General features: G+C 53.1%; 2 protein-coding genes across 8 annotated transcripts in view; one reads left to right on the top strand and one right to left on the bottom strand.

Moving 5' to 3' along the window:
* Positions 1–781: 781 nt before the first annotated feature.
* Positions 782–14,759, bottom strand: MST1 (macrophage stimulating 1). 7 transcript variants are annotated; one of them, XM_038739967.1, is made up of 18 exons: positions 14,702–14,759; positions 13,594–13,738; positions 12,840–12,952; positions 12,073–12,187; positions 11,625–11,761; positions 10,724–10,844; positions 9,036–9,154; positions 6,757–6,925; positions 6,465–6,595; positions 6,082–6,184; positions 5,599–5,735; positions 5,444–5,479; positions 5,222–5,333; positions 4,702–4,779; positions 4,274–4,420; positions 3,588–3,694; positions 2,621–2,760; positions 782–1,088 (listed from the first exon to the last, which is right to left on the bottom strand). In XM_038739967.1, exons 1-18 carry the CDS (start codon positions 14,757–14,759, stop codon positions 927–929), a joined length of 2,130 nt encoding a protein of 709 aa, XP_038595895.1. In that variant the 3' UTR covers positions 782–926. The 7 variants fall into 7 exon arrangements, with proteins under 7 accessions (XP_038595895.1, XP_038595897.1, XP_038595896.1 ...); XM_038739969.1 differs by having other exon boundaries at positions 6,465–6,523; XM_038739968.1 differs by having other exon boundaries at positions 6,757–6,922.
* Positions 14,760–20,929: 6,170 nt separating this feature from the next.
* The window catches only part of RNF123 (ring finger protein 123), a 149,676-nt gene continuing 147,409 nt past the window's right edge, over positions 20,930–23,196 (top strand). Inside the window, exon 1 of the mRNA XM_038772010.1 lies at positions 20,930–21,007. The gene's annotated coding sequence lies outside the window, so the exon portion shown is untranslated. The remainder of the gene's footprint in view (positions 21,008–23,196) is intronic.

Raw genomic sequence — 23,196 nt, 5'->3', positions numbered from 1 at the left:
TTTGCACATAGTAAGCACTTAACAAATGCCATCAATATTACACACACACTCACACACACACTCACTCACTCACTCACTCTTTTCCCTTCCCTCTCCCACCCCAGTGTTAATGAGGACAATTGGAGGCGGGGGCATTTTTACCTGCATCACCATACTTGCCTCTAGCTCCAAGCATCCTGCAGCCAAGGCAGGGAGCCTGATGAGGAATGCTAGAGAGTGATGAAAGTGAGGATCAGGGGCTGGGGCTTTCTGGGCAGTGTTGATATGAAATGAATAATGTGAAAGTTAGAATGCACCCCCTTCTCCTCTGTTGCAGGGGTTGCATTCTTGCCAGACCTCACATTAAGAAACATTTGCATGCAAGTACTCACTTTACCCAAGGCTATGTGCAGGTACACAAACAGTTTCTTCCTACGTGCTCTACCCAAAAGGGCAGTTTCCTTTATTCCCCAACACTATTCTAGCCACGACGTGGAGTGAAAACACCCACTAAGGCAGAAGGGAGTATGCTGGCTTTGAGCGAACAACCCAAGCCCTCTATGTAACCATTCTCCAAGTCCCTTAGCCTCAGACCTCCCTATCTTCCCTTTCCCTGAAAGAAAATGTACTTGTCAAATGTACTCTCCAGGCCCCTTTCAGGGTCATTTTAAGGATAAAACTCAGTCCCCTAAACTTTTGGCTGAGGAATGTCCCAGATCTAAGGAGAGGAAGAACTTTTTGAAATCTGCAATATGAACTCTTTCAGTCATTCAATTGCATTTATTGAGCACTTACTGCGTGCAGAGCACTGTACTAAGCGTTCGGGAAAGTACACTATAACAGATGCACTCCCTGCCCCCAAGCTTCCCATGATGATATTATGCAGGGGGCAGAACAAAGGGAGGGCAAGGAGAAGTGAGGCCTTGGCCTGGTGCATTCCAGGCCCCTCAGGTGAGCTTCATGACTTTGATGATCCAGTCGACATAGACAGACACCCGCATGAAGATGGCAGGCCAACCGGGGCGGGCACAAACACGGTTGGGAATGATGATGCCCTCCAGAACCCAGCAGTCGTGGGTGAAGCAGGCCAAGGGACCCCCGTAGTCTCCCTAGAAGAAGGAACAGAAGCCTGGTAAAGCTCCGGGGTGGTGGGGGAAGGGACCGGTGGGGAGCTGTGCACTGGCCTGCCCCTGCCCCTGGCAACCAAGGGCCCTTGGGCTGTGAAATGAACACAGACTTCTGATGAGTTCCCAGATAGCTGTGCTCGGGGCCCTGGCCCAGCAACCCAAACTAGATGGGAAATAAAGGATGGAGGCTCCAGGTTGGGGCTGGGGGGTTGGGGAGAAGCACAACTACCCCAACGCTAACTGAACACACCCACCACGAGGCCCTTAAGGCTAGCCCCTTGGCAAAATAGTCAAGGGCTGCCGAGCCGGCTCTTTCCCCAGGTTCATCCACCTCCCCTCTTGGACAATCAAGCAGATCGAGTTCAAAGAAGCTTTCGAATCAAGGTAGACAGAAGTTAGGACTTGTCAACCAACCTGGAAAGACAAAAATCTAAGGAATGCGATTGAAGTCTACAAAATCATGATGGGGCTAATAATGAATAAATATGGTATTTGTTAAGTGCTATGTGCCAAGCACTGTTCTAAGCGCTGAGCAAATGCAATAACAGTTCAAATTTCCTGGACAAAGGAGGATGGGGCACCGTTGAAGCTTGAAGGTGGTAGGGTCAAAACAAAGAAAACCTTTCTTCACACAAAAGCTGATAGAGCATGTGGCGCTCATTCCTACCAGGAATGTGTCTCCCCCTCTAGACCGTAAGCTCCTTATGGTTAGGGAATAATAATAATAATAATAATGGCATTTATTAAGCGCTTACTATGTGCAAAGCACTGTTCTAAGCGCTGGGGAGCTTACAAGGTGATCAGGTTATCCCCCGGGGGGCTCACAGTCTTAATCCCCATTTTACAGATGAGGTAACTGAGGCCCAGAGAAGTTAAGTGACTTGCCCAAAGTCACACAGCTGACAAGTGGCGGAGCTGGGATTTGAACCCATGACCTCGGACTCCAAAGCCCGTGTTCTTTCCACTGAGCCACGCTGCTTCCGTATGTGTCCACTAATTGTCGTACTCAGCAATAATAATAATTGTGGTATTTGTTAAGCACTTACTGTAAGCCACGCACTGTACTAAGCGCTGGGGCGGATACAAGTACATCAGTTTGGACACAGTCCCTGTCCCACCTGGGGCTCACAGTCTCAACCTCCATTTTACAGATGAGGTAACTGAGGCCCAGAAAAGTGAAGTGACTTGCCCAAGGTCACACAGCAGACAAGTGGCGGAGCCGGGATTAGACCCTATGGCCTTCTAACTCCCAGGCCTGGACTCTATCGATACGCCATGCCGCTGAGTGCTCTGTACATAGAGTTTGCTCAGTAAATACCATTGATTGAGTTGTGCAGGCTGTATCTCAGCAAGTTCAGAAAGGTTTGGATAAACTAGTGGATGAGCAGTTCAAAATGGGTCCATCCCTAACCAGGAAGATAAGTGTCAAGCATCCTGCTGCCTGTGTCAGAGACAGAAGCCTGGGCTGGGTGGACTCTGACCTGGTAACGACAGTATTTTGGGGAACAACGGACCTCACATGCCCCGGCGGGAGCTAGCAAGCCCTCTGTGCACATCTCTGTCTCCTGAACCCGGCCCCGGTGCTTGACGTTGCAGTCCTGGTTACTCATCACGTGCAGCGTAGCCACGTTGAGGACGTTGGGGTTGCCAGTGCCTGAGAGAGAAGTGTCTAGAGCCGATCTCACGGGATCCCCGAGCCCATTCACAGAGCTGGGAGGAAAGAATCTGTTTCCTCCTTCCCTTGTAACTAAGTCCAATCAATCACCCTCTCTTGTGGCATGTGAAGAGGACGGGCCAGGCCAGAATGCATCCATTCCAAGAGAGTTGTCCTTAGGGGGAAGAGGGCTCCCACTTTATTGGGTACTCTGGTCCTCCCTGTCTAGAAAATGGGAAAGAGCTCATGGCAGGCGACGTGCTCTGGGAGATAGGTGGGCAGGGAATGTGTCTTGTTATAGTGTACTCTCCCAAGTGCTTAGTACAGTGCTTTGCACACAGTAAGTGCTCAATAAATACGATTGAATGCATAGAATTCCTGCATTCCTGTCTGGGATGAGTGATGAGTCTTTTTGTTCTCTAAGGACTTTCTCAGAAAGGCCAAGAGCTGAATGAATGGAAAATGCCATAGATAATCCTCTTTCAGCGATGCTGCTACTACTGATGCTCCCCGGTCATCCACATTGGAGTTCCCTGGAGAGATGAGGGTGTGTTCCTAATGCTCCTAAAGGCTTGTTTGCTCCCTGTAGCACTAGATGCTCTTGGAGAAGCTTGAAAACACACACACACACACACACATGCACGCATTTTCTCTCTCTCCCTCCTCTCTCCCACTCCCACCCTTCCATTTTCCTTTTCTGTCAGATGTCCCGGGTGAGGAGATCTGAAATTGGGCTAAGAGAAAGCCAGTGAGGAGGGTGGCAGAGTGCTTGGAGGAGAGCAGAACATGACAAAGATTTAGAAATTCCACCAGTGGTTGCTCCTTACCTTGGGTTTCTCCCCATCCTGCGATTTCACATTTGGTGCCTTTGGGCACCACATACTTCTCTGGGGGCAAGCAGATCACGGCCACTCGTGAACTCAGGGTCACGGGTCTGTGGGAGCAGCAGAGAGGAGGGGCTCACAGCCCACTTGGCCAGTTGAGCCCCCAGGTCAAATTCAGGGGCAGATTTTTGAGTGTGAGGCCTGGACAGCTATGTACTCAGAGATTAGAAACTGGGTTGGAGCTGCCAGCACTATGCCTGGGAAGCAGTGTCTGTGTCTGCAGGAATTGGCACTGAACCAGTTCCCCCCTGCTGATTATCAGATGTTTCTATGCCTTGGAAGACCTGTCTCAGGCCACCAACCCTACTGGGAAACCCTGCCATTCATTAGCTCTGTGCAGTCCTCAGCCCTGAAGGGGAAGCCAGGAATTTTCCCCATCTTCCAGCTGAATCCTGGCTTTTAGCCCTTGGCTGATATCTCAGGGTCCTGCTGCTCCTCCCTTGCCCCTTGCTCCCCAGGATCACTCTGCTAGGGAGTAGACCTCACTCTCCCTGTCTCCTTCCTGCTGGGCAGGAGAATGAAAGGAACAGGGGGAGGAGTTAGGTTGGGATGGGTCCCTCTGCCTGAGGTCTGCCCCCTCCTGCCCCCTGACCTGCTGTATAATCCCAGGTCCTTCCCTAACCCCGCACCTCTCCAGCTTCAGCATGACAAGTTGGGAGTTGGAAGGGCCACACACCAGATGCACCACGGGGATCACCTGCAGGTTGGGGTCGTTGGGGCCCGGGTTCTTGAACAGAGTCCCCAGCCAGGCCTCGTAGCCTCTGATGGTGGCCTCACTGAGGGATGGGCAGGGCAGAGGCACAATGTCAGGGGGTGGGGGAGTGGTGTCCATTTGATCCCCCGGTTCCCCTTTCCACTCCTTATGCTCCCTCTTCCCCCCGGGTGCCTGCCTGACTCTGCACCCCTCCCTCCCAGGAGGCCATTCCCTGGGAATTGGGAAGGGGACCCCAGAGACTCCCTGATTAGCCTCCCCACCCCGCAATGCTCCCACCGATCCCCACCCCAATCCCTGGGCTTTATGAGGCAGGAAGAAGCAAAACCCGACCCGGGGTCTCACCAGGAAGAGAAGCATTGGCGAGCAGAGATCACCCACTGCTCTTTCACCAGGGTCCCGCCACAGAAGTGCTGCCCCTGCCTGAGATGCAAAGGTGGAGCCCATGACAGGCAGTGCCCTTCACTCCCGCCCCCCCAGCCCCACCGCCCCCATAAAGTGCTTCCATGGGATAGACACCCTGGGCACCTTGAGACCCTGTCATCTTGGGGATATACCCGGACTGGAGCCATCGCAAACATCTGACGGGAGGCCTAAAAGGTGGGATCTTGAGGAGGCCCCCAGGGAGCAGTAAGGGTGAGGAAGCAGGAGGAAGGAGACCCCGAGGAGGGGCAGCCTAAGGGGAGTGGAACCCAGCTGCAGGGAGGGGAGCATGGCTAGAGAGTGGGGTGCCCAGCTGGGGAGATCTTCCCCCCACTCCCTCTTCTCTCTCCCTCCCTTAGCCGTGTCAGCCAGGAGCTGGGTGCAAGCAGGGAGGCTGCTATCAGCTGGAGGACGCCAGTGGGTCCGCGGCTCGGTCCCTCACCGGTTCCGCAGGCTGACCGTCCACGGTGAGTTCCCAGGCTGCCCCCCAATGACCCGCAACTTCTCCTGCCGACGATCATCCCTCTTGCCACACTTCTCAAAGAGAACCTGATCTGTGGGGGAAAAGAGCCAGGGCCTAGGCAGGGACGATGGGGCCCGGGGCAATGGGCTGGTCTCCTGAATCTCCCCTGCTCCCACTGATCTTGGGTGACCCGCAGATTACCTGTAGTCTCCAGGATGGACGGCTTCCTATTGCTGTCTGAAGAGAGAGAGAAAGAAGGGGCTGAAATGAGTTCCTGGAGGCTGGAGGCACTTGTATGAGCAAGAAGCAGGGCTTGCAGGGGCACGTGGTATTCCCGAGCTAAAGAGGAGGCTCACCACAGGTTTTGAGGGCGCAGTAATCAAAGGGGGTGTTGGGATCTGTGGTGTAGCACCAGGGCCCGTGGCTGTCGCCATCTGGGTTCCGGCAGAAATTCCCCTCCAGGTGGGCAAGAGGAGCCGTTGTGGGGGAGAACCTGATGGGGGAGAGGTCAGAGCTGAGAACTCCCCTGCCAGCTCAGAGCCTCCCTGCTACCAGTGATTTCCCCTCCCCATCCCTTTCCACTTTCCCATCTATTCCTCTCCCTGTCCTCCTCCCCCAACTGGGAGGCAGCCCTGGCCCTCATCAACACCTCCTGTCTCCCGGGATCCTTCGGCCCGCCTGCCCCCATTGAGCTTTACGAGCTCCCGGATCTCCTCTCCCAACTCACCCTCTCTCCCTTCTCCACCCTGGAACCCTCCCTGGACCAGCCCTCTTCCCACCCCTATTCTCCCTGCCCTTCCACAGCCCCTCCCCTCCCAGGTCTTGCCCAAGGAACTCACTGAGGCTGATGCGGAGTCTTATCTGCCCAGCGCTGACAGACGATGCCTTTCCGGGTCTTGTTGACCAAACCCCGGTACTGTGCTCCATTGCCAGAGTAACAGTCTGGGGAGCAAAGGGATGGTAGACCAGGAGGTGGGGTAATCCTGTCCCCTGGAGTCTCATTGCCCATTAGACTATAAATTCCTCGAGGGCGGGAACCGGGTGCGGCATTGGGCACAAAGTGGCGTTCCAACAAAACCACTGATGACGGTGCCCAGGGTGGGCCTAGGCGCTTGGGTTTCCCAGGCTCGGGGCTGTATCCAAGTACCAGGGCCCTGGGGACTGGCCTAGGGGCTTCCAACCCTCCACAGTCCCCCATCCCATGTGCCAGCTGCACCCTCACCTTCCACCTTCACGTCATCCGGGCAGCGCTTGATCTGGAAGCAGAAGCCCATATGCAGGCTGGAGCGAGAGGTGAAACACCACGGCCCCTCGGAACCATCCGGGTTGCGACAATAATTCTCCCGCAGGTCCCTGGGGCAGACAGAGCACCGCCCCCCCCCCCCACCGCACCCCAACCACTCAGGCTTGGGAAGGGTTGGGTGGCAGGGCCTTGTTGGGCTCTGATGGGCTAAAGGGCCTCCGTCCCTCTCCTCCCCCAGGCAGGGTCCCCCCGCTCTCTGCCCTGCGCTCACTTGCACTCGTATTTCTCCGGCAGGAAGTGGTGTCGGTGGGGGGTTTGAGCGTCCCAGCGCTGGCAGGGGATTCCTGACACGGTGGTGTTTGCCGTCCCCCGGTACCCCTCTCCTTTGCCCCGGAAGCAGGTGAGGGTCGTGTCCTTGGGGTGTTGCCATCTCTTTGCTTCTGGGAAAGGGGAGAAGGAAATGAGGGAGGGACAAAGCCAGAGTGGAAGTGTAGGCCACAGGCAGCGACCACTTCCTCCTCCTGGGGTGGTTGGGAGAATAGTGGGGTTGGGGGAAGGGGTGGCACTCCAGGGATTCTCACGAAATTCCTGGGAAATCATTTGTCTGTCATGGTGACCTGGGGATAAAAGGGTGTTGACTTGCACCCCTTCCTCCTCCCTGTAATAATAATAATAATAAGAATGGCATTTATTAAGTGCTTATTATGTGCAAAGCACTGTTCTAAGTGCTGGGGAGGTTACAAGGTGATCAGGTTGTCCCACGGGGGGCTCACAGTCTTAATCCCCATTTTACAGATGAGGTAACTGAGGCACAGAGAAGTTAAGTGACTTGCCCAAAGTCACACGGCTGACAATTGGCGGAGCCGGGATTTGAACCCATGACCTCTGACTCCAAAGCCCATGCTCTTTCCACTGAGCCACGCTGCTTCTCTGTACACGCCCCACCGACCACACACCTTTCTCTCTGGCTGCAGCTGAGGAGCGGTAGTTGGGGCAGTGACTGTAGAACTGAAGCCCAGTGACTGCACACCTCCCATCCCAGTGGATGAGCCAGGAGCTAACGTCATACTTACACTCTCAGCCTGGTCCCATTTCCACTACTGCTCCTATTCCCCACCCTGCAGGAGGAGAATTAGACGGCCTTCCTCTCCCAAAGCCACCCAGGGAAGCAGAAACTGGCAGGCATCATTCACTCTAGGCTCACACACTATCCCCTCACCAAATCCCTGATACCTTTCTCCCCCTTTCCTCCGTTTGCCCCTTCCTCCTCATCGCAACCCCCCCACCTCCTACCACGTACCTCTCCCTTATTGCAGGTGCAGACTCAGAATAATAATAATAATAATAATAATAATAATAATAATGGCATTTATTAAGTGCTTACTACGTGCAAAGCACTGTTCTAAGCACTGAGGAGGTTACGAGGTGATTAGGTTGTCCCTCGGGGGGCTCACAGTTTTAATCCCCATTTTACAGATGAGGGAACTGAGGCACAGAGAAGTGAAGTGACTTACCCAAAGTCACACAGCTGACAATTGGCGGAGCTGGGGTTTGAACCCATGACCTCTGACTCCATAGCCCGTGCTCTTTCCACTGAGCGACGCTGCTTCACGCAGAAACTTGGGCTCCACTATCCAACCCCTGTCCTGTAATTTCATATCCCCTCCTCCCTCACCTCACTACTCTCCTACTACAACCCATCCCACACACTTTGCCACCTCTAAGGCTATCCTATTCGTTGTACCTCATTCTCATCTATCTGACCGCCAGCCTCTCGTCCACATCCTGCCCCTGGCCTGGAATGCCCACCCTCCTCATATCTGCCAGACGATTACTCTCTCCACCTTCAAAGCCTTATTGAAGGCACAACTCCTCCAGGAGGCCTTCCCTGACTAAGCCCTCATTACCTCTTTTCGCACTCCCTTCTCTGTCGCCCGGCCCCACAGCACTTATGTACAAAGACTGTGAGCTAGTTGTGGGCAGGGATTGTCACTCTTTATTGCTATATTGTACTTTCCCAAGCACTTAGTGCAGTGTTCTGCACACAGTAAGCATTTAATAAATACAACTAATAAATACAAATAAATGCCCATAATTTATTTATTTATATATTGTCTGTCTCCCCCTCTAGACTGCAAGCTTATTGTGGGCAGGGAATGTGTCTGTTGTATTGTTGTGTTGTACCTCCCAAGCTCTTAGTACAGTGTACCGCACACAGTAATCACTCAATAAATATGATTGGTTCATTCATTCATTCAATTGTATTTCTTGAGCGCTTACTGTGTGCAGAGCACTGTACTAAGCGCTTGGGAAGTGTGCAACATATAGAGACGGTCCCTACCCAACAGCGAGCTCACAGTCTAGAAGGGGGAGAGAGACAACAAAACAAAACATATTAACAAAATTAATTAAATAAATAAATAGAATAGTAAATATGGTTGATTGATGTAGATTAGGACAGACATCTTTGTGGCCCAGATCTGCTCTTCCCTCCCGACATCAAAGGAAAGGAGCTACCCCCTCTTCCCCGCCACCCCCACACACACTCACGGCAGTATGGGATGCGGCAGAATTCCCTCTGGTGTTCACCGTCAGTGGTGTAACACCATGGCCGCTCCGAGCCATCTGGGTTCCGGCAGTAATTGTCGTCCAGGTTCTTGTCAGGATACCTGGTGTAGGAAGAGAAGCCATCTCTGCGGCCCCCGTAGTTTCGCCTCTCCCTCCTATCCGGGCCCAGGCCCTCAGGCCAAGTAGAAGACAGTTCTTCCCTGCCTGATATGGAAGGGAGAGACCAGGGGCCCTGGCGTGACAGCTCAGGGTAGTTGAGACCCCCCGCCTTGGTTTCTGGGACTCAAGTCTGGAGCGGACCCTCTGTCCCTTGGGACAGGAATACTGTCCAGAAAAGCATATGCCTTCAGTTCAATTCCACTTGAGCCTTTTGGTCTCCCTACAAGCAGTGGCCCTGGAAGACTCGTGGCCCTAAGGATGTGGGTTGATTCCAGGCTTCTTGGGGCCACTCCTGGCCTGAAGAGCAGAGATTCCCAACTTCTAGGAGATGGGCCCGGGACCAGCTCAGTCTCTGGGGATTCCTTGGAGCCTGTCTGGAATGTCAGGGATTACTGCTGGTAGAATCAGACTCGGGTCATTGTCCCAAGGGCTAATGCAAAGCCCCCCATTTTCAGGTGAGGAAAAGAGACCCGAAGATGGCCAGTGACTGAGATCCATGAGAGGGCCTGACGGTGGATTCAGAGTACCGGGTCCTGAGCAAAGCATGGGGAGCAGCTTGGCCTAATGGAAAGAGCCCAGGCCTAGGCGTCAGAGGACCTGGGTTCTAGTCCTGGCTTTGCCACTTATCAGCTCTGTGACCTTGGGCAAGTCACTTCACTTCTCTGGGCCTCAGTTACCTCATCTGTAAAATGGGGATTAAAACTGTGAGCCTCATGTGAAACATGGAGTGTGTCCAACCTGATTAGCTTGTATCTACCCCAGAGCACGGGCCTGGGATCAGAAGGTCATGGGTTCTAATCCCAGCTCCGCCACATGTCTGCTGTGTGACCTTGGGCAGGTTACTTCCCTTCTCTGGGCCTCATCTGTAAAATGGGGATTTAGAGTGTGAGCCCTATGTGGGACAGGGACTGTGTCCAACTTGACTTGTATCTATCCCAGTGCTTATTACAGGGCTTGGCACATAGTAAGCACTTAACAAGTACCATAATTATTACCATTATGATTACAGTACCTGGCACCGAGTAAGCGCTTAACAAATACTATTTTACAAAAAAAGAACACAGGCCTGGGAGTCGGAGGTCCTGGGTTCTACTCTCAGCTCCGTGACTTGCCTGCCCGTGACTTCGGGCAAATCACTTCGCTTCTCTGGGCCTCAGGTTTCCTCAACAGTAAAATGGGGAATCAATGCCTGGTCTCTCTCCTTCTTGGACTCTGAGCCCCATGTGAGACAGGGATTGTGTGCTTAGAACAGTGCTTGACACATAGTAAGTGCTTTAACGAATATAATAATAATACAGAACGGTGCTTAATGCTTAGAACAGTGCTGGGCACCTAGTAAGCACTTAAATACCATCTATTTTTTAAATTTAATATGCCTCTTCTCTCCTGGGATCACTAAGGGGTGCCTCTTCCTCCCTTTGAACGGCCTCTGGTCAGCCCAGCCCCATTCTGTCACACTGCTCGGCCCCATCACCCCCTCCCCTCACCCCTTTCCCTTTCACCCTTAGTACTTGCTGGGATGGTAGGGATGCTTGTGGGGCTTCTGCAGGTCCCAACGCTGACACTCTCTTCCTGATTCAGTTCGGTCCACGGAGCCCTGATAATCCTCACCGTTACAGGACAGGCAGGTAGCTGTGGAGCAGAGACCTCGTTTAGGCAGAGCTCAGAGCTCCAGGGCATAGGGGTGGTGGTGAAGGTGGTGTGTATTCATTCGTTCATTCATTCGTATTTATTGAGCACTTACTGTGTGCAGAGCACTGTACTAAGCGCTTGGGAAGTACAAGTTGGCAACATATAGAGATGGTCCCTACCCAACAACGGGCTCACAGTCTGTGAGTTAGCGTGTGTGTGTGTGTAGATGCAGGGGCAACTGGGCCACAACTTGGATTTAAAGGACTGGAAACTAAAATCCAAGAGAAGAGACTGAAGGAACCAAATTAATCAGCCTAAAGAAGAGAAGGCTGAGGAGCTTCAATTCCATGAAAACCTGTATCTTTCTTAAAGATGTTCCCTATAGAAATGTAAAAAAAACCCTTCCTAATAGGTTGGGTTATGAAAACCCTTGAATCAGTACCTAAGGGAGGCTGTGACCCCACCCTGCCCAGAGAGAGTTTTAGTAATAGTCCAGCTCACCATCCATCTGGGCAGGATTAGCCACCACCCTGCCTGGTGCCAGGATATTGAAGTAGGAGACACCTGGAGGGTTTTTCCAGCCAAGGATGCTGGAGTTCTGTGATTCCCACAGATTGGGTGGGGGTGAGTGGGCCGCTGGGAGTGTACTGCTGGCTTGGCAGTTGTGAGCTCGGGCAAAGACCGGGTCCTACACACGATGAGGGTGTATCCAAAGGTCTGAGTCCTGGGTAAGCAGTGGAGGAAGGTTACAGAGCCTGAGGACCACACTTCTTGACTCACCTTCTTCGCAGGTCTTGATTCCACAGACCTGACTGCGGACAGCGGGGTTTTGGGTGTAGCACCAAGGGCCCTCCTGAGCCCCATCTGGGTTGCGGCAGTAATTTTCTTCAAGGCCATTGAGGGCGGTTGGAACAAACCTGGGAGAAGACAGGGGAAGCCAGGGGGCTCCCTACAGTTGGATGGCCATGGAGGGCTACGGGGAGAGCGGCTGAGCTCTTGGGCTCCCAGGCCCGGCTTCTTCACCCTCACCTGCCCCCTTCTCCCTCAGCTTCTGAAGTTTTTCCAGAGCGTTGAGCTTTAGGGACGGCTCCCTCTTTCCCCCACCTTGACCGCACTCGGTGGCCCCACTCAGTGCCTGGGACCGCCACAGCGGGAGCGGTTCTATGGAGATTCAGAGAGGCTCCGGGCCTCTGCCTTCACCCACCCCGGGGCTGAAGTTCCTTCTCACTTGTGATCAAAGGGGTACTTCTCTTTCCAGGGCTGGCAGGGATGGCCCTCGATGGTGGTGGCCACTGTGCCACGGTACCTGGCCCCTCTCTCCACGATGCATTCCCGCACATAATCTGCCAGAGAGAGCCCGTCAGAGAAGAACACCCCTGGCCGGGGCCTCCTCCTTGCCCCCCTTTCCCCACCATCCTTCCTAGTCGGGGAAGGATGTCTGTGCCTTGGGAGGAGAATGATGACTCGCCATAATGGCTCCCAACTGAGCCAAAGGTTCTGCCACCTTCCAAGCTCCTCTGTCCGTTCCCTTCATGCCTTCCACTCGGCCTCCCCAACCCCAAGCCAGCCTCCCCTCCATCCTCTCTGCCTGCCTGCTTTATTGGACTGGGAGAGCTGGCCTCTTCATGGAATTTCTGGCTTTGGGCCATCAGCCCATCCAGGCTGCCCAGATGGCTCCTTGGCTCTGACTTCCTTAGCCCTGCTCAATAGTCAAAGACCCACCCTCTGTTCATTCATTCAATCATATTTATTGAGTGCTTACTGTATGCAGAGCACTGTACTAAGCACTGGGAAAGTACAGTATTCCGTTACTCCAACACTGAGACAGGAAGACCTGCTGCTTTCCATCCCTTCCCGGGTTCCTTTGGTCATCCCTCGCCTGGCACCCTGCCCCTGTTGTGCCCCTCCACCAGACCCCTTGCCCACACCACACCCTCCTGCTGAACACCCCTTGCCGTGTGCCAACCCTTACCCAGCCCAGAGTGGCAGGCTCACCTTTCTTCTGGAAAAGATCATAGTGTGTGTTCCTCTGTAGCAGGGTGTGTGCTGAATTCTGGGTCTGGGAGAGCAGTTGGCAGGTCCGGCTCACCAAGTTGTAATGAAAAGCTCTGGGGATTGGGCGGGCATGTCCAGAAGAATCCAAGAATAATTCCATCTTCGAGGTGGCCCCGCTTCCGCCACATGCCCCCTCCATGCTAGGCACCCCTCACAGGCCACCCTGCAGGCCTTGTTCAGAAACCCTACACCCAGCCCAGCCCAGCCCAACCCAATATCAGCTTCTCACACCCTCCCTTGACTCCCAGGACTCCCCAGCGCTCAATCCCACCATCACCTCTGCAAACAAGTGTTGCTGCAACCTCTTCCCCTCTACCCTGAATTTCCCTGACCCTTAACCTTGTGCCCAGCCCTGTGGGAAGGACATTCAGAAATGGGCTCCAGCCCTGCTGTCCTCTTTCAGAGTCCTTGCTCTCCCACCAGTAATCCCTTTCCCACGGGCCTGGGAAAAGTCTGGCCCGCAGAAGTGGTCTCACTATTGTCCCCGAGCAAGCCAGGAACCTCTCTCCCTCCCTCCTTCCTCCCGCTCGCTCTCACAGCCCCGATGAGACCGACTCAGTTTACATCTATACTGGTTTATGAGCAAGGAGGCATCGCCACACTGCAGCCCCAGTATCCCATCCAGGAGGGGTCCGGGGACGTGCCGAAAGAGGGTTCCCTTCAGTTCTCCCCAGGCTGCTCCATTCCCACTCACCTGCATGTCTGGGCCTGAACGCATCTCCGGGCACATTCCTCCACGCTAACCGTGTTCTCCTGCCATGGTTCCGGGGCCTGCTGGGACGGGAGCTTCAGCTCTGTGGCTTTCAGTGACTGGAAGTCATTGAGAGGTGACCTCTGGACTGGATGCAAGGCACAGAACCAGGCTCAAGCAACTTTCTCCCAGCCACCCACGGCACCCTCTCCATGTGTTTCCCCCAGGGCCCAGCAGAATTCATTCATTCATTCAATCACATTTATTGAGCGCTTACTGTGTGCAGAGCACTGTAGTAAGCAGAATGAGAGGCTGTACTTGGGAGGGCAGTAGGGTTTTCCCAGGGCAGTGCCAATTTGCGGGATTTAGATACATCTATTTCCCTGCTGGTTGGTTGACCAGCTAGCTACCTGCCCACCCCAGAGGTGGGGCTAGATGTGGCCAGTGGCACTGAGCTATAAGGAGGCATGGGTGTGGGGCGGTGGGGTGGGGCACGACCCAAGCATTTCCCTGCCCCACTAGGCAAACAGAGACCTGGGGCATGTGGGAAGGACAAGGGGTCCAGAGCTATCTGGTTGGCTACATTATAGAGTGTGAATGTCTACAGGAAGAGGAGGGCTCCCACAATTACTCCTTGGCTCCATCCATCCTAGCCTCACCTTGGACACTGTCTCCTCTGGCCACCCTTAAGACTCAACTGAACAGGAGGGACCCTGTTTATGTGACAGAAAAGAGGGAGGAAGGAGGAGGAGGCTAGAGACTTGGAGGGGATAGCGTGGGTAAGACTATCTAAGGGAAGGAGAGATGGAAAAGAACGAGATGTGAAGGGCTTAGGAGGAGGAGGCGTGCCAGCAGTTTTGTGGGGCAAAAGGAGGAGAAGTTGAGCTTTTTTTTTTAGGTGAAATGATCCAAGGGTCTGAGAGATTGAGAGGGAAGCACAGAGTAGATGGGGGAAGGGGCAGGGAGTGGAGGTGCTGTGGAAAGAAGGAGGGGGGTGCCAGAAAACCCGTGCCAGAGGGCGTCTGTGAAATGGCCTGGGAGGGGGAGGGGGAGGAAAAGGGAAAGGGGTTCTGGGTCCCCCTCCAGCCACCCTGTTGCCTGGGACGATCACCTGAAGTGCGCGGAGAAACCAGTGGAAGCACCAGTAGGGCCAGGAGTCGCTGCCACATCCTTCCCGGTATCCTGGGCGACTGGAACTGGAACTGGGGCTGAAGCCAGCTCTAGGTATAGCTCAGAGGCCCTGCCCCCTCAATACCTCCCAGGGAGGCCACGTCTGCACGGGCCTCCACCTTCCACTTTGCTCTGGCTCCAAATATTTGCCCCGGATCACATGCCTCTTGGCAATTCTGCAACAGGGCCAAGGGAGTGGATAGGAGAAACCGCTTGGGAATGGACAACATTGGAAATGGGATGGGATGGGCTGGAGGATGGTGCGAGGTGAGTGGGGGGGCGGGCATAGGACTGGGTCAGACAGGGTGGGGGGGAACTAGGGATCCCCCCCGTTTCACTGCAGGGGAATATGAATTTGGCTTCTCCTGGGACCCCTTTTCTCTACTGCAGATCCACAGCCCCGACCCCTGGGCCCAGCAGTATTGATTGCCCTTGGAGGTTGTGAAACATGGCTTTACGGGATTGGACAGCTTTTGCAAGGGAATGCCCCTCTGGGAAGCCTGGTGCTTGTCAGAGCTGTCCCAGAGCAGGGCCCAATGAGAGCCCCCAGCCGGGCATTGCCCCCAGCACAGGCAATGTGGCCAGAGGCCTAGAAAGATAAAAGAGAAACAGGAGGCCCACATTCAAGGAGATGACGTGGTCGGAGATGGGGGAGGAAAGAACAGGGCCAGAGGGCGTAAACTCAGACTGGGGTTTTCCCAGGCCTAGTACTTCTTGTCCCTAAAGTGGAGAACTTCCAAGGAAGGGAAGATGGGTCTCTCCCAGTAGAGAGAAAAATTTGCTGACGAGAATCCTAAGGCCCTTTCTCATCTTAGTCTCTTGGACCGATCATCAGTCTGACAAACCCAGGCCTTCAGAGTTGGGGTCACTTCCCTCATGCCAGCCAAATGGGATGGGGGGTGAAAGACAGGGGGGATGGTGGGATTGGTAGCTTTTGGCTAGGTCCCGCTTTGCCCCGCCTCCCATCTCTGCTCTGCGAGATGCCTTGGCGGGGTCAGAGGCTGGGCACAGGCTCGCCTTATCATCCGGCAACCCTGAAGCTTTATCAGCCCCCAGATAGTTGGCACAGCCACTGCAATCCAGGGCCCCAGACACCTCCCTTGGGTGGGGTCACCAACTTCACAGAGTGGAAAAACGCCCACCCAAGCTGCCTCCACTTGCCTCGCCCCGAGTTGACTGTTCCCTCCGTCCTCCACAACTTCCACCTTCCACAGAGACCCTCTGAGGCCGAGCCCCATGGGGAGAAGGTGCGTGCCGCCACCATCACAACCCAAACCCCAGGCTGATCCTGAAGCGGTTAAGGGCTTGTTGGTGGGTCCGGCCCTGGCTGCCAGCCGGGCACCTCCCTCGGACTTCGCTGGGCTATGGGCAGTCAGTCAGGTGCAGACTCAGAGGCACACCTAGCACAGCTCATCAAGGAGGGGAACCCAATAAAGCATCCTGTTGGCTCTCTCCAAGGGCTCTGGATTCGCATCAATCAATCAATCAATGGTATTTCCTGAGCGCCTGTGTGCACAGCACTGTACTAAACGCTTGGGAGGGTTCCTCTTCTCCCACTCCCTTTTGCGCAGCTCTGACTTCCTCCCTTTATTCATCCTCCCTCCCAGCCACACACTAATTTATGTACATATATGTAATTTATTTATTTATATTAACATCTATCGCCCACCCCCCGAGACCATAAGCTCGTTGTGGGCAGGGAATAATAATAATAATAATAATGGTATTTGTTAAGCACTTTCTATGTGCAAAACACTGTTCTAAGTACTGGGGAGATACAAGGTGATCAGGTTGTCCCGTGTGGGGCTCACAATCTTAATCCCCATTTTACAGATGAGGGAACTGAGGCCCAGAGAAGTGAAGTGACTTGCCCAAAGTCACACAGCTGACAATTGGCAGAGCTGGGATTTGAACCCATGACCTCTGACTCCAAAGCCCATGCTCTTTCCACTGAGCCACGCTGAATGCCTCTGTTTGTCAGTTGTTCAATTCATTCAATCGTATTTATTGAGCACTTACTGTGTGCAGAGCACTGTACTAAGCACTTGGGAAGTACAAGTTGGCAACATACAGAGACGGTCCCTACCCAACAGTGGGCTCACAGTCTAGAAGGGGGAGACAGAGAACAAAACAAAACATATTAACAAAATAAAATAAGTAGAATAACTATGTACAAGTAAAATAAATAAATAGAGTAATAAATACGTACAAACATATATACACATATACAGGGGCTGTGGGGAAGGGAAAGAGGTAAGGCAGGGGGGATGGAGAGGAGGAGGAGGGGGAGAGGAAGGAGGGGGCTCAGTCTGGGAAGGCCTCCTGGAGGAGGTGAGCTCTCAGTAGGGCCTTGAAGGGAGGAAGAGAGCTAGCTTGGCAGATGTGGGGAGGGAGGGCATTCCAGGCCAGGGGGATGACGTGGGCCGGGGGTCGATGGCAGGACAGGTGAGAACGAGGCACGGTGAGGAGATTAGCAGCAGAGGAGTGGAGGGTGTGGGCTGGGCTGTAGAAGGAGAGAAGGGTGGTGAGGTAGGAGGGGGCGAGGTGATGGAGAGCCCTCGGGGGGTCACGTTAATACAGTACCCTGCACACAGTAAGCACTCAATAAATATGCCTGAATGATTACAACAGTCTTTAGACATGTTCCCTGCCCGCAACCAGATTATGGTTTAGAGAGAGGGACAGACATTAAAGTAAATCAATAAATTGTGGATAGGTATATAAATGCTGTGGGACTGAGGGTGGGGTACGGGGCCCAAAGGGGACAGGAACAACGCAGAAGGGAGAGGGAGTCGGGGAAAAGAGGGCTTAGTCGGGGAAGACCTCTTGGAGGAGATGTGACCTTAATAAGGCTTGTTAGGTGGGGAGAGTGTCGAGCGGTCAATCAGTCAGTCAATCAAATCAATCATACTTAGCCTAGCCTCTCCTAGCCTATCCAACCTGGCCCGATTCAATCCCAACAAGTGCAGAGCCTATACCTAACCCATCACTGAATTTTCTTTTGCCCGGGCCTAAACAGGCCCAACCTGTCTGCCAGGAAGGACCGTGTGGCTGTCACAGGGTGGGGCTGGGATTTGAAATCCCAATGGGTGCCTGCACAATATGAAATTTGGCATGCGTGTGACTGCTCAGTGACTCCCCAGTAGTCTCCAGAAGCTGCAGTTACTTACTCCCAGCTCAGCCCTACCAGTGAAGGTGAGGTGACTGGGGAGATTGAAGGGGAAAGGGCATGGGTTAGCGTGGTTCAGCGGAAAGAGCCCGGGCTTTGGAGTCAGACGCCATGGGTTCAAATCCCGGCTCTGCCAATTGTCAGCTGTGCGACTTTGGGCAAGTCACTTAACTTCTCTGGGCCTCAGTTCCCTCATCTGTAAAATGGGGATTAAGGCTGTGAGCCCCACCTGATCACCTTGTATCCCCCCAGTGCTTAGAACAGTGCTTTGCACATAGTAAGCGCTTAACAAATACCATGATTATTATTATTATTACTTTGACCTGGCTTGAGCCCAGTTCACCTTTCCATGGTCCAGTCCAATTGCCTGTGAGCTGGCTGGGAAACAGACAAGGAAAGGGTTGGGATGCGCTTTGCTCCTGAGAGGGCAAACGGTGATACTGTGAAGGTGGCTGTGCAGGTGGGGGGATCCGGATGACCAGTCGGTACTGGCCATAAGCACCAACTCCAAGAGGGTGATGCAGGCTGTAGCCCCCATGGGATTGCCATAGCTTTTAGGGCAGGGAAGGCAGTTACTTAAAGTTAAAGTAAATCAATAAATTGTGGATAGGTATATAAATGCTGTGGGACTGAGGGTGGGGTACGGGGCCCAAAGGGGACAGGAACAACACAGAAGGGAGCACTGCTCCTTAGAGCCTGAATGGGACCAAAGATGGTGCTAAGATGTTGTCTCCACCCCTTGCTGGCTGGAGGACCAGGCAGCTGCTGCTGCTGCTACTGCTACTGCTACTACTACTACTACGTTAGAGCCAGGACTAGAACTCAGGTCTCTTGACTCTCTAACCTGCCTGTACTTTTCTCCCTGGGCCTGCTTGCTGCCTCTGTGACTCCAGGCAAGGTGGCCCCCTGAACTGTGGTGCATATTATTCAAAAATACCAGAGGACTGAGCATATAAAAATAATAATTATAATAATGATCGTATTTGTTGAGCACTTACTATGTGTCAAACACAGTTCTAAATGCTGGGATAGATACAAGGTAATCGGGTTATCCCATGTGGGGCTCACAGTCTTCAACCCCATTTTACAGATGAGGTAACGGAGGCACAGGGAAGTTAAGTTGCTTGCCCAAGATCACACAGCAGACAAGTGTCGGAGCCGGGATTAGAACTCAGGTCCTCTGACTCCGAAGCCCGTGCTCTTTCCACTAAGCCACGCTGCTTCATGTGTACCCACCCTGACCCTGAGCTCTGAGGGAAGTCCATGGTAGTCATACCAATATATCCAGGTGCAGGTTTGGGTGGGAGAGGGCCATTTCCCGAATGAGGGATATGTGATGATGATGATGATGATGATGATGATGATGATGGTATTTGTTAAGCGCTTACTATGTGCCAAGCACTGTTCTAAGCCCTGAGGTAGATAAAAGGTAATCAGGTTGCCCCAAGTGCAGCTCACAGTCTTAATCCCCATTTTACAGATGAGGTAACCAAGGCACAGAGAAGTAAAGTGGCTTGCCCAAGGTAACACAGCAGACAAGTGGCGGAGTCAGGATTAGAACCCACATCCTTTGACTCCCAAGCCTGAGCTCTTGCCACTAAACTGCGCTGCTTCTCCGAGAGAAGAAGAGAAGATGGAGAGCTGGCGGTCCTAAGGGGTGATGTTGCTTCGAGCCAGAAGAGCTCTAGTGCTACATTGAGAAGCAGCATGGTATTGTGGATAGAGCACAGGCCTGGGAGTAAGAGGCTCGTGAGTTCTAATCCCGGCTCTGCCACTTTGCTGTGTGACCTTGGGCAAGTCACTTCACTTCTCTGGTCTTCAGTTACCTCATCTGTAAAGTGGGGATTGAGACTGCGAGCCTCATGTGGGACGAGGACTGTGTCCAACCCGATTTGCTAGCATCCACCCCAGAGTTTAGCCTGGCACGTAATAAGCGGACGTCTGTCTCCCCGCGTTTAGAATGTACAGCCGTCGTGGGCAGGGATTGTCTCTCTCTCTTGCTGAATTGTACTTTCCAAGCGCTTAGTACAATGCTCTGCACCCAGGAAGTGCTTGATAAATACGATCTATTGAACGAACGAATGGACTACCATCATTATTAATAATAATGATAATGATGGCATTTGTTAAGTGCTTACTATGTGCCAAGCACTGTTCTGAGCACCGGGGGGGGGGGGAATAATAATAATAATGATGACATTTGTTAAGCGCTTACTATGTGCAAAGCACTGTTCTAAGCGCTGAGGGGGAATACAAAAGTTGATCAGGTTGTCCCACGTGGGGCTCACAGTCTTCACCCCCATTTTACAGATGAAGTAACTGAGGCCCAAAGCAGTGAAGAGACTTGCCCAAGGTCACACAGCTGACATGTGGGGGAGGCGGGATTCGAACCCATGACCTCATTATTAGCAGTATTATCATAGACCAGGGCACTGAGGCAAGTGGAAGTCTTCACGGTGCCTTGCTGTTCGGATCACCACCGTAAGCAAGTTGGGGAGTCCCAATGAGCGGGGAAAATCAAAAGTTGGGGAGCAGGGAGGAGAGAACGTGGGCGGTGGAGCTTCTGCGCGTTTTTTTTTTTTTGATGGCATTTATTAAGGGCTTACTATGTGCAAAGCACTGTTCTAAGCGCTGGGGAGGTTACAAGGTGATCAGGTTGTCCCACAGGGGGCTCCCAGTCTTAATCCCCATTTCCCAGATGAGGGAACTGAGGCCCAGAGAAGTGACTTGCCCACAGTCACACAGCTGACAAGTGGCGGAGCCGGGATTTGAACCCACGAGCCCGTTGTCCCTAGATGCTGCCGACTTGTCCTTCCCAAGCGCTTAGTCCAGTGCTCTGCACACAGTAAGCGCTCAATAAATACGACTGAATGAATGAATGAATGAATGAATGGTGGGGGGGGGCGGGCGTGGGGCGCGCGCCTGCGCGACGCTTCGCTTGTGGCGGTGGTTTGGCCCCGGCCGGGCGCCGTAGTGGAGGCGGCCGGGCGGATGTTGGGAGCCGCCGCGGCGGAGGCGGAGTGTGGCGGCTCTGAGGCGGCCGGGGAGGAGAGTGGCGTCCGTGAAGAAGGCGATTGGGTAGGTTTTCGCCCCTGTCCCGGTCTCCCCGGCTCTTCCTCGGGGTCAGCGATGGCCGGGACCGGCTGTTCAGTGAGTCCCCGCAACCCGCCCCCCCCCTTTTTCGTCAGGGTTCTCCTCAGCCGCCTCAGTCTCCCCGGGGCCTGCCCCCCCCAAGCCTCCTCAGCCCCTTCCCCGCGTCCCGCCGCCGCCGCCACTTGTCAGCTGTGTGACTTTGGCCGAGTCACTTCTCTGGGCCTCAGTGCCCTCATCTGGAAAATGGGGATTTTTTTTCTTTAACGGCATTTATCAAGCGCTTGCTATGTGCAAAGCACGGTTCGAAGCGCCCAGGAGGTTGCAAGGTGATCAGGTTGTCCCAACGGGCTCCCAGTCTTCATCCCCGTTTTCCAGATGAGGTCACTGAGGCCCAGAGAAGAATAATAATGATGGAATTTATTAAGCGCTTACTATGTGTAAAGCACTGTTCTGAGCGCTGGGGGGATACAAGGTGATGAGGTTGTCCCATGTGGGACGCACAGTCTTAATCCCCATTTTACAGATGAGGCAACTGAGGCTCAGAGAAGTTAAGTGACTTGCCCAAGGTCACACAGCAGACGTGGTGGAGCCGGGATTCGAACCCATGACTTCTGACTCCAAAGCCCCGGCTCTTTCCACTGAGCCACGCTGCAGTTAAGTGACTTGCCCAAAGTCACACAGCTGACAGGCTTTTTTTTTTACTCTATTTATTTATTTAATGTATTTGTACATATCTATTCTATTTATTTTATTTTGTTAGTATGTTTGGTCTCTGTCTCCCCCTTTTAGACTGTGAGCCCACTGTTGGGTAGGGACTGTCTCTATATGTTGCCAATTTGTACTTCCCAAGTGCTTAGTACAGTGCTCTGCACATAGTAAGCGCTCAATAAATACAATTGATGATGATGATGATGACAAGTGGCGGAGCCGGGATTTGAACCCCTGACCTCTGACTCCAAAGCCCGTGCTCTTTCCATTGAGCCAAGACTGTGAGCCCCCACCGTGGGACAACCTGATCACTTTGTAACCTCCCCAGCACTTAGAACAGTGCTTTGCACATAGTAAGCGCTTAATAAATGCCATTATTATTCTTTTAGACTGTGAGCCCACTGTTGGGTAGGGACTGTCTCTATATGTTGCCAACTTGGACTTCCCAAGCGCTTAGTCCAGTGCTCTTCACACAGTAAGCGCTCAATAAATACGATTGATTGATTCGGTGACGGAGAAGTCACCCAGTCCAGGGGCGGCTTTGAGAAAGGCGGTAGTGTTTTGCTCTCTCATCATCAGCAATCGTATTTATTGAGCGCTTACTATGTGCTCTCTCACCGAGCGCCCCGTAGGCAGTGCCAGTTCAAACCCCCCTTTGAACAGAGGCTGATCTAGCCGCTCGGCCAAGCCTCCAGCGATCGGAGTGGCGAATTTTGTTAGTTTGCGAGGAGGAACTTCAGAGAAAACCGCTGAAACTCTTTTCACCACCCCATCGGGGTAGTCCTCCTGACCTTCGCCTCGCAAGGTAAACCAGGGCCACATTCTGACTATCCCTCTGGTCCTTGCGAAAACAGATTTCTGGGATAAGTGGAGACGGACGGACGGGGGCTTTTGTGGGTTCTAATCCCGGCTCCGCCACTTGTCAGCTGTGTGACTTTGGGCCAGTCACTTTGCTTCTCTGGGCCTCGGTTACCTCATCTGGAAAATGAGGATTAAGATTGTGAGCCCCACGTGGGACAACCTTAATTACCTTGTATCCCCCCCAGCGCTTAGAACAGTGCTTGGCACATAGTAAGCGCCTAATAAATACCAACATTATTATTATTATTATTATTTTACATCCCGTGGCAGGGAAGAGCAGCTCCCAAGGTTGTCTCGGGTCTGGAGAGACTCGGTCAGCGAGACTCTTTCGTTGCCTGCTGTGAATATAAGAATAGCATGAAACCCCAAGGCGATGGCACCCACCACCGAAGGATGCGTAAGCGCTCGGTACAGTGCTTTGCACCCAGTGAGCGCTCAATAAATACGATTGAATGAATGATGCGTGTAAAGAACGGTGAAATGATGGTCTTCCTTCCTTTCAGCAAATGATGCCCCCTAGTGAAAAGGGAGCGGCAAGGCTCGACACGAAATTAACCTGAAGTTAGTGAAACCTATATAATAATAATAATAATAATAATAATATT

This window comes from Tachyglossus aculeatus, chromosome X1 (assembly GCF_015852505.1).
Source record: "Tachyglossus aculeatus isolate mTacAcu1 chromosome X1, mTacAcu1.pri, whole genome shotgun sequence".
Taxonomy (NCBI): Eukaryota; Metazoa; Chordata; class Mammalia; order Monotremata; family Tachyglossidae; genus Tachyglossus; species Tachyglossus aculeatus.
Note: the sequence above shows the minus strand (reverse complement) of the source record. Positions and strands in the feature narration are given on the sequence as shown.

Bases quoted from the DNA above. Each gene is read 5' to 3' on its own strand.
- MST1 (XM_038739967.1), bottom strand. From the start codon at position 14,759: ATGTGGCAGCGACTCCTGGCCCTACTGGTGCTTCCACTGGTTTCTCCG. The intron at 5,736-6,081 runs GTGAGTTCCTTG...CTCCCCCATCAG, and splicing joins AAGACTCCGCATCAGCCTCA to GTTCTCCCCCACAACGGCTC. The intron at 2,761-3,587 runs GTAAGGAGCAAC...CTTCTCTCTCAG, and splicing joins AGGATGGGGAGAAACCCAAG to GCACTGGCAACCCCAACGTC.